Source organism: Tupaia chinensis, unplaced genomic scaffold (genome assembly GCF_000334495.1).
Source record: "Tupaia chinensis unplaced genomic scaffold, TupChi_1.0 Scaffold146187_1, whole genome shotgun sequence".
Taxonomy (NCBI): domain Eukaryota; kingdom Metazoa; phylum Chordata; class Mammalia; order Scandentia; family Tupaiidae; genus Tupaia; species Tupaia belangeri.
The window spans coordinates 1,446,740-1,457,627 of NW_006206042.1; the positions used below are offsets into that span (position 1 = coordinate 1,446,740).

Sequence of the window (10,888 nt, forward strand, 5' to 3'; positions counted from 1 at the left end):
GCAAGCATGCACACCCTATAGCAAAAAAAAAATTGATTTTAAAAATAAAGAAAAAAGAAAATAGATTCTACAACCATGTTTCTTTCTTAAAAGGTAGTTTATTATTTCTTCCATCGATGACAGAGAGAAAGAGGGAGACAGAGAGACAAAGGGGCAGCACCCCAATAGGGTCCTAATGCCTCAGCTTAACCAGTCCCAGATCATAGACGTACATGCCTGGTGTATTCAGAGAGGTCTGTGGGTACAAACCCAGAACCTTCTGATGTGGGTCAGCCCCTCGAGGGTTGCGTTTACCTCTGCCACCATCTGGCCCCTAATCATGCACCTTTTTAAACAAGTAAGGTCTAACTGCGTTTTTGGAAGTGCTCTACAAGTAGTAGCTTTGGGTAAGCCTCGCTTCTGTCTTTGCATACCTGGGCAGGGTCTGACCCCCAGGGGGGTTGGAGGTAGAGGCAGAACTTTCGGTGGTTGGGGAACTCTGGCTCCAGCATCAAAGATTTTAAACTATTATCTGGGTCAGGCCCTTGACCTTGCTGAGCCTCTGGGCATCCCCTCAGCCCCACAGTCACTCATGGGCTCTGCAGCAGCTCCCAAGTCGGTGGTATGCTTAGAGTCACTCAGAGTCCGCCCTCTGGATGCAGAGCAATGCTCTTACCTTTCAGGTCGGGCCCAGGGTGAACAAAAGCACTGAGGGCCGTAAGGGTAGTACACAGGAGGGGACTTCAAAAAGTTCATAGGAAAATGGAATTAAAGTCGAGTTTAGTTAGTGAAAAAAATTGAAATCCATGCATAGTTTTTTTTTTTCCAGAATATGCATTTTAATGAACTAGAGGAAAAGAGAAAATTGAGTCTGCCTCTTGTGTGGGAAGGAAGCACCTGCGCCTGCTGCGCTGTGTCACTGCTTGACCCAGCGTGTGTGCGTGCATGGGGTTTTCTGGACAGTGGCCCAGGGGCTCCTGCACTGCTGGGCTCAGGAACCGGAAGGCCCACAGAGAGGGCTGGGGAGCACCGCAGGTCGGAGCGTGTCATGGGGATGCCATCACTGGTGGAGAACCTCCTTGTAGTCAGCAAGGGGGTCTTGGAGGGTCCTGCTCCTTGGATTCAGCTCCTTGGCTGGACTCTCACTGAGCCGAGGGCGTCTCACCTCAGTGTAGAGAGCAGAGACCTTCTGTGGGAAAGGCGGGTCAGGAGGAGGATGCAGACGTAACCAGAGGGTGAGAACACAGGAGGGGGTTCAGTTCTCCTTTTCGTAGGAGGCTGTGAGGGAGAGAGAGTCAGGTCAGGGCATCTGTGCTCACCAGCACACCTCTCACCTCCTCCGAGATAGCCTGGACCCTGCCCAGGGAGATCCCCCTTACTCTCCTCAATCCGGAAACAGAATTGGGAATCGAGAGACTTGTGTTCTAGTCCCAGTTTGACATTCACACACTGCATGACCTTAGGCCTCTTGGTCTCTGAATCTCAGCTTCCTTGGCCAAAAATAAGAGAGAGAGAGAGAGAGAGAGAGAGAGAGAGAGAGAGAGAGAGGTAGACTGTAGTAACAAGGATTAGAATGAGAATCAAAGGAGATGGACATGTAAAAGATGCCTTAAAAACATCTGCTACGTTAGACTCCTACTACGGATGCGAGGGTCTCATTTATTCACTCTCACGTTGACCCTGCGGTGTAGGGATTGGTGATTCCTTCTCATACTAGGGTGAGAACACTGAGGCTCAGAGCGATTCCTAACGCTCTACTGTCACCTCCAAAGGAAGTGAACTAGAGGTGAATATTGAACCTTTGCAAACTGTGATGCGTTCTCGCAGTGATGAAAGATCCCAATCCTCTTGTTTTTGCATCTGGGAACATAATGGCCTCTGCTTAGTTTGGATTTCAAATCCCCTCAACCACACAGCAGGAAAGAGCTTAGAGCAGCACGAGTTGGCGCCAATCACCGCACCCCTCCATCAGGTCTTCACTTTTGTTGCCCTGTTTGGGGACCAACAGATGGCATGGTGGTTAAGGTGCTGGACACTCCCACATGGCTGACCATGGTTCAAGTCCTGGACCTGGTAGCTTGCTTTCTCACTTTCCCTCTCTCTCTCTCTGATCAAATTAAAATAAATGAATGAATAAATAAAATAAATAAAGTTAAGTAATTCTTTCAAAAAAAAAGAGAAGGATTTAAACGATCACATCTTCCTTATTTTGTGAGTGAAAACCACGCATTCCGTAGGTGGTTTTCTTTCTTCTTTCTTACATTTAGGTCCTCATTGCGAAGCATCTTGAGGTGGAACTAAGCTAAATAGTGTCCCATGTGCTGTCCCATGTGCCTGGCAGTGCCTAGGCCATTGTCATAGTCTGTCCTGGAGGGACTACCCTGAGTCAAAAGACTCCTGTGCTGTTCAGTCCCCTGCTGTCCCTTAGAAGGAAGGGACAAACTCTATAGGCCAGGAATTGAAACCTCAGAGCAGATGAGACATTAAAACAATAACAAACAGACAAAGCCCTTCCTGTTTTTGAGCATTTAACAGGGATCTTCAAAAAAATTATAGGACACATGCATGAAAAAAACTATGCATAAATTTCCTTTTTTTTCCCTTTTAATTTATCAGCAAGCACATGTACTTGCCTGAGAAGACAGTTTGGGCACAGATACACGCGCCCAGCGTGTTTTATAAGCCTTCAGGTCTGGGACTTAAACTCTGCAGTTGGCTACATGGGCTCCAGCCATGACACTGACCGACTCTGATTTCTTTTCTTTTTTTTTTTTTTAATTTCATTTTGGTGTATTAATTTGTTTCACTATAATGATCTTTCTAAAAATTTGCTATAGGGCTCATGTACTTGCCAGAGAGAAGCAGAGCAACAGGGAGAGGGAAAGTAAGAAATCACCTTCCAGGGAATGGGGATGCCATAATCCCCTCTCCTCCATTCCTAAAATCTTGGGCATACATGAGCACTTGCCCAGCATGTTTCTCAAACCACAGGATCCAGGACTCAAACTGATCAGTTGCTATATGGGATCTAGCCACTTTAACCACCATGGCACTGGCTGGCCCTGTAATGATCTTTCGAAGGGTATATTTCTGGCCCTCCCCCTTTTTTTGAGAGGTTTTTGCTATAGGGCGTGTGCGCTCACCAGAGAGACAGAGAGAGACAGAGAGACAGAAAGCAAGAAATCTACCTCCCAGGGCAGATGGTCACGCCGCAATCCCTTCTCCTCCATTCTCCTCTTGGGATCTTGGGCACGCACGCACATGCGCCCGGAGTGAGTTTAAGTCACTGGGTCCTAACTGCTAACTGCTGGTCCCTCTGCCCCATATTTTATGTGTCATGTTTAAATTTCTTTTTATTCCCCACTAAAGTAAACTTGTACTTTAATTCCACTTTCCATGAACTTAAAAAAAAAGTTTGTTCATTTATTTCTTGAGAGAGAGAGAGAGAGAGAGAGAGAGAGAGAGAGAGCAAGAATCCCCAACAGGCACCAACATTGTGATCCATCCTAGGTCTTCTTCCAGCCCTATGCCACGGGCAAGTGCATGCCTGATACTTGGGAAGGCCTCCAGACTTGAACCTGGAATCTTCACAACAGCCTCACAGAGCATCGTCTTTTTACCACTGCACCATCATCTGGTCCGTCCATGAGCTTTTGGGAATACCTTCATGTTATGTGTTAGACAATCTTTAAGGTCTGTTTCTGGAATCCAGGTTCTATTCCTAACAACTTAGAGTGGTCTTGCGAAGTAAGCATTATCTCCTCTGATGCATTAGGTTCAGAGAGGTTACATGACTCGCCTGATCACGGTGAGTGAGTGCCCGGTGTCAGGCTTTAAACTCAGCTCTGGCTCAGGAACCCAGGCTTTCCCCCTGAGGCCACGCTGCCTTTTTCTCTATTTGAGAGCACACTAGTGTTTCCCCTTCTCTGCCATCCTGACTGATGGCTGTGGCTGGAGCTCAGTCTTCCTGACTCCACCTTATAACAGACAGAACTGGACTCTGGAGCCAGGCCAACCGCGTCATCCTGTTTGCCTTTCCTTTGTTCCTCCACAGTGCTCAGAAAGGGCAAGCAATCTTGCTCTAGCTATCATGGTAACAGTGGTGGTGGAGATGACATTGAGAATGGTGGTTATAGTGGCCACAGTTATGTTCGTGGTATTGCTGATAGTGAAGGCAGATGTGATGGTGGTGGTTATGGTAATGATAGTAGTGGTGCTGGTGGTGAAAACGAAGACGATGGTGATGGTGTGGTAGTCATGACGGTAAAGGTGGTAGTGATGGGGGTAGTGAAGGACAAGTGGTAGTGATGGTCATGGTGGTTGTAACAATGGTGATGAAGAGGCTGGTGATGGTGGTAATGGTAGTGATGATAGTGGTAGTGGCCATTACTGTGTTGATGATGGTGGTGAAGGTGGTGGTAATGGCTGTGGTGAAGGAAGGACCAGCAGTTGGCGTAATGGCTATGTTGCTGGACTCCCATGTAGTCAACCACAGTTCGAGTCCCAGATCTGGTGGCATAAAATTCACGCCGGGTACATGTGTGTGCATGCCCAAGATCCCAAGCGGAGAATGGAGGAGAAGGGATTATGGTGTGGCCATCCCCTCTGGGGGGGGATTTCTTGCTTTCTGTCTCTCTGTCTTTCTAGCGAGCGCATGTGCCCTATAGCAAAACCTCTCAAAAAAAAAAAAAAAAAGAAAAGAAAAGAAAAGAAAAGGACAAACAAAGGTGGTGGTGATGGTTGTAGTGAAGGAGAAGGTGGTGGAAGTCCTCAAGGTAGTGTTGACAATACTGGTGAAGGCAGTGGTGATGTCAGGGGATAGTGATGATGGTGACAAGGATGACGGTGGTAGTGGTGATTGTAGTAGTGAGAGCGGAGGTGGTGGTCACGATGACAATGGCGATAATGGTGGTGGTGATAGTCCTGGCGGTAGTTGGTGACGGTGATGAAGATGTCGGTGATGGTGGTAATGATGAGGATAGTGACTGAGGCTAGGGTACTGATAACTGTGAGGAGGATATGGAGGTGTTGGTGATAGTGGAAGCAGTGATGGTGATAGGGCTCTCATTTTAGGTCTGGAACTCCCCTTATCAGAAAGGACAAGTATGAGCCGAGGACACTCACCTCCACTCCGTTTTGAGACCACATGCACCACAGAGTAGGTAACATCATCATCTCTCTCTTCCTGTTGATGCACTGGAAGAAGGAATGAAGCTTCAGGGGGATCATCTGACTTTCCCACCTCAAGGGACTCTGTTGTGGGGGCAACTGGCAGTGGGAGTCGATTACTAATGTGGGGCTATCTCGGCAGGAGGTGCCTGGCCCTTCAGCAGATTATAATAGCTTCTCCAGCCCTGACACTATTTAAATCAGAGGTTGGCAAATCTTTTATGTAAATAAAACAGTAAATATTTTAGGCTTTGTGGGCTCTGTCACCACTCCTCAACTGTAGTATGAAAGTAGCCACACAGAATATAAACAAATGAGTGTGGCTGTGTTCCAGTAAAACCTTCTTTACAAAGTAGGCAGTGGGCCAGGTTTGGCCCATGGGCTGTGATTGGCCAACCCTGGGTCTAAACCCTCCTGCCCTCCCTCCTGGAGTCCCGTGTCTCCTCCTCCCTTCCCCTCCCACCACCAGCCCCACCGCTCTCACTCATCCCGCTCCTCCAGGAGCTGTCATTCCCCTTCCCTAGGTGACTCTGTTTCTGGAGGCCCAGGAGGGCTTCCTTTTTTCTACTCCCCTTAGAGACCCTTTTCTGCCTTCATGAACAGAGCAGGTCCTGCCTATGTCCTTACCACTGGCATACAGTGGGCACTGTTGTCCATCCGGAGCTGGAGGTGGATTCTGGGATGGAAGGGGCTCTAGGAGACACAAAGACACAGGCAGTGAGCACCCCCTAGACAGCAGGTGGGATAGTGGAGACAGAGAGGCCATGAGAAGTATGCCAGATAAGCTGCTGGAGGTCTGGTGCTGGTTTGTTTATGAGGGGGTAATTCACAGGTCTGGACATGGTTAATTTTTATGGGATGTTTCATTTGAGAAATGCCCTAGAGAGTGGGATGGCTCCATGGGAATGACAAGCTGGGAGAAAGTAAGGTCAGAAAGGGTAGGTCACACCCTTGCATGGAGAAGGCCCAGGCTTGCAAGTCAGGCTGCTTTTCAGGGAAGGGAAATCTCATAATTTTGACCACATAGTATATGCCTGACACTGGGCCAGGGGATTCAAATAAAACGCCTACTTTGCAGCAAAGCACCTAACCAAGTGACCAGCATGTCGCTGGATCTCAAAATAGCCTCTCTTCTTAATTCTTTTTTTTTTTTTTAAGTTTTTTTTTGTTTTTTTTATTATTGTTTTTTAACTTGACCAGGGAGAGACAGAGAGAGGGGGCTGTGATTGGCCAACCCTGGGTCTAAACCCTCCTGCCCTCCCTCCTGGAGTCCCGTGTCTCCTCCTCCCTTCCCCTCCCACCACCAGCCCCACCGCTCTCACTCATCCCGCTCCTCCAGGAGCTGTCATTCCCCTTCCCTAGGTGACTCTGTTTCTGGAGGCCCAGGAGGGCTTCCTTTTTTCTACTCCCCTTAGAGACCCTTTTCTGCCTTCATGAACAGAGCAGGTCCTGCCTATGTCCTTACCACTGGCATACAGTGGGCACTGTTGTCCATCCGGAGCTGGAGGTGGATTCTGGGATGGAAGGGGCTCTAGGAGACACAAAGACACAGGCAGTGAGCACCCCCTAGACAGCAGGTGGGATAGTGGAGACAGAGAGGCCATGAGAAGTATGCCAGATAAGCTGCTGGAGGTCTGGTGCTGGTTTGTTTATGAGGGGGTAATTCACAGGTCTGGACATGGTTAATTTTTATGGGATGTTTCATTTGAGAAATGCCCTAGAGAGTGGGATGGCTCCATGGGAATGACAAGCTGGGAGAAAGTAAGGTCAGAAAGGGTAGGTCACACCCTTGCATGGAGAAGGCCCAGGCTTGCAAGTCAGGCTGCTTTTCAGGGAAGGGAAATCTCATAATTTTGACCACATAGTATATGCCTGACACTGGGCCAGGGGATTCAAATAAAACGCCTACTTTGCAGCAAAGCACCTAACCAAGTGACCAGCATGTCGCTGGATCTCAAAATAGCCTCTCTTCTTAATTCTTTTTTTTTTTTTTTTAAGATTTTATTTGTTATTATTATTATTGTTTTTTAACTTGACCAGAGAGAGACAGAGAGAGAGAGAGAGAGAAAGGAAAAGTGAGAAACAAGCTACCAGGTCTGGGACTCGAACCGTGGTCGGTCATGTGGGAGTCCAGCTCCCTAACCACCGTGCCACCCACCAGCCCCCTCCCTTCTTAATTCTTTGGTGTCTGATACTTTTCACAATCATCTTGCAAAGGATACTTAAATTTTATAGTTGAGGTGACTGAGGTTGGGAGAGGTAACTTCTCTGAGGCTATAGTAAGGGATGGAGATAGAATCTTAATCCAAGTTTGTGTGTTTTTCTCCACTAGCACACTGCCTCAGCGATAGCAGGCGCTTCGAGAACTTTGAAAGTGAACTACCAGGCTAGGGATAGTGTCACACCAGATTTTAGGACACTTGATTCATGCCCAGTGCCTAAGAAATACTCATTAGCTCTAACAGCAAGAAAGCAGCAAGTGACCTGGTAGGATCCGTGGAAATGGCTTCTTCTGTAAAACCACGGACATAGATGGGGACCCAGACAGACCCCGAGTATTAGACACCCCCCTAATGCTTATTTACCAGGGCTGCATTTCAGTCTTCATTCAATGAAAGGTTCTATGTGTCAGATGGTACTTGTTTTATGGGAGATGGAACAACAGTTAGTAAAATTAACACTTTTAAGCAAACATACCAGAACTTGTACATCTTGGTAAGTGCTACTTTGAAGGAGGTCCCTTGTATGATCACATCCTTATTCCATCATTGGCCAAAATGTTTTGAAAATTGCCTTCAGGCGTTCAGTCTGTGGAACATCTTTGTTGGTGGCATATTTTGTTAAGGAATGTGTGTGTTGTCTGGAAATGTCTAGGAGTCTTTCAGAGCTGAGTATGGAAAGTAAAGAAGTTGATATGACTGCTTTCTTTTTTTTATAATTATTTATTTTATTTTTTCTTTATTCATTCATTTATTTTTTAATTTGACCAGAGAGAGACAGAGGGTGAAAGTGAGAGATAGAGGAAGTGAGAAAGCAAGCCACCAGATGCAGGACTTGAACCCCAGTCGGCCATGTGGGAATGTCTAGGCCTTAACCACCATGCCACCTGCTGGTCCCAATATTTATTTATTTCGAATATATAAATTTTGTTGCCAGAGGGCATGTGCACTCTCCCTTGAGCCCCTCAACAGGACATAATTACACTGCAGTCCTTTCTCCCTGATTTCTCTTTCCTTTAAGGATTTTGAGCATGCAACCACATGTACTTGGCATGTTTTTCAAACACCTGGGGCTGGGATTCCAACCATGTGGTTGGCTGTGTGGGCTCTGACTCCCCATGGGCAGCAGTTAACCACTGCACTATGGGTTTTGCCTTTTTTCTTTATTCATTCATTTATTTTTTAATTTGACCAGAGAGAGACAGAGGGTGAAAGTGAGAGATAGAGGAAGTGAGAAAGCAAGCCACCAGATGCAGGACTTGAACCCCAGTCGGCCATGTGGGAATGTCTAGGCCTTAACCACCATGCCACCTGCTGGTCCCAATATTTATTTATTTCGAATATATAAATTTTGTTGCCAGAGGGCATGTGCACTCTCCCTTGAGCCCCTCAACAGGACATAATTACACTGCAGTCCTTTCTCCCTGATTTCTCTTTCCTTTAAGGATTTTGAGCATGCAACCACATGTACTTGGCATGTTTTTCAAACACCTGGGGCTGGGATTCCAACCATGTGGTTGGCTGTGTGGGCTCTGACTCCCCATGGGCAGCAGTTAACCACTGCACTATGGGTTTTGCCTTTGATTATTTTTCTTGTGCAGCATGAAACCGGGTGTGATAGTGACTTTCTAAGCAACAATTTAAAGAAGATCCTATGCCCCTGAGATTCTGAGGCTGCCATCAAGAGTCCTGTTAGCAGGAGAGACGCCCCTCAGTAAAAGGGAACCTACCAGGTCCTATGTTGTCGGTAGGGTGGTGGTGGTATAGAACTTCAATAAAGAGGGATTCTCTCTCTCTTTATTTATTTTTAAGTTTTTGCTATAGGGTGTGTGTGCTCAATAGAGAGAGGGAGAGAGAGGAGAGAGAAATCACCCTCCAAGAGGCTGGCCATGCCACAGTCCCTTCTCTGTTCTCCTCTGGAGATTTTGGGCACGTCGGCACACATGCTAAGGGTATTTTTCAAGCCACTGTGTCCTTAACCTCCTCACCACCTTCTGGCTCAGCAAAGCGTTTCTCCTCTGTGAAAAACTCTTCTTGTGGAGGACCTGTTGCTAGGACTGCTCCTTCATGCTCTAGTCTTGGACTGGGGAGGGAGGTGCCATGCTGTACCACTCTGCCTTTAATGCTCTGCTCCAGAGGACTGGACAGAAACTTCTGTGCTCCTGAGGCCGGGCTGGGCCATTTGGAGGAGGCTTCATTGCAGATGCAGGGATGGTAGAACATGCGGATCTTCGGGTGTGATCTACTCCAGCTGCCCCTCATCTAACTTTGGGGCTGCCTCTGTCTTTCTCCTACCACACAGGGATGCCTTAAAGGGAGTGGATCCTACACAAACAGACTGAGGACTGGCAGAAAGAGGGGGTTGGAAAGTGGCGAGGGTAAAGACTGCTAAATTCCAAAGGGGAGAAGAAGATGAAGGCAAGCGTCATGCCTAACTGGGATGCCACGTTAGGCAGGGGACTGTGTCTTGGGTTGGGGAGAGAAACTTTCAGATACCCTGGCTGATGATTAAGGAGGAGTGCTTTGAATTGATGGCTGGTGTCTCCTTTGATGAGGGGGCTGGCCTAGCTTCTGGAAACTCATCACAAACTCTACAACAGAGGGAGCCACAAAATCGAAAGAATAAATCTCTCTTTGGACTTCTATGAGAGCAATCACATTTGCCCTAGACAGGTAGAAAACAAGAACAGTGTCCTGTGGAGGAGGAAGTGGGGTTGATTTGAACCTGTGGAGGTGGATTTGACACCCTAGGAGTGACTTGGCACTAAATAGCTTTGACAATGGAAGCCGTTCCTTTCAGTGTGGCCTGAAGCAAACACAAGGTAGAGCTTGGATGAACTGGTAGCCACCCTGAAAGTCAGCCTTCATGCTAAACTGTGATGCCCGAGTCCAGAAGGAGAAGAAAGCCTGAAATAGCAGCCAGTAGATAAGACCGAGAGGCCATTTGTCTGATTGTTTCCATTTCTTCTTTGCAGAATCCTCATCAGAATTTTAACCAAATCTTTTATTGTAAATTACTTAAAAAAAAAAATTGCCAGAGGGTGTGTGCACTTACGAGAGAGAGAAAGAGAGAGAGAGAGAGAGAGGGAGAGGGAGAGAGAGAGAGATATATATAGAGAGAGATGAGGTGTGGGTCTGGGTGGGGGGGTTGAAGCAGCCCCGTGGGGAATGGTCTCACCACAATCCCTCCTCCTCCATTTCTCCACTCTGTTGAGGCTTTGAGCACACACATGTGCCTGATATGTCCCTCAAAGCGAGATTTGAACCATGTAGTTGGCCATGTGGAATCTGGTCGCTTTAACCACTGGGCTACAGAGCTAACTCTGAATTACTTTTAAAAATACCTTATTTATTGGGACCAGCAGTTAGCATAATGGCTGTGTTGTTGGACTCTCATGTCCACAGTTCGAGTCCTGGACCCGGTGGCTTAAACTCATGCCGGGTGGATGTGCATGTGTGCCCAAGGTCCCGAGAGGAGAATGGAGGAGAAGGGATTGTGGTGTGGCCATCCCCCTGGGGGG

General features: G+C 47.4%; 1 protein-coding gene across 1 annotated transcript in view; it reads right to left on the reverse strand.

Moving 5' to 3' along the window:
- Positions 1-845: 845 nt before the first annotated feature.
- Positions 846-10,888, reverse strand: part of FCRL6 (Fc receptor like 6) — an 18,092-nt gene continuing 8,049 nt past the window's right edge. Inside the window, exons 7-9 of the mRNA XM_027768435.1 lie at positions 6,614-6,679; positions 5,104-5,175; positions 846-1,257 (exon numbers count right to left, since the gene is read on the reverse strand). Of these exons, the coding sequence (XP_027624236.1) occupies positions 1,235-1,257; positions 5,104-5,175; positions 6,614-6,679 (161 nt within the window). The 3' untranslated portion in view covers positions 846-1,234. The remainder of the gene's footprint in view (positions 1,258-5,103; positions 5,176-6,613; positions 6,680-10,888) is intronic.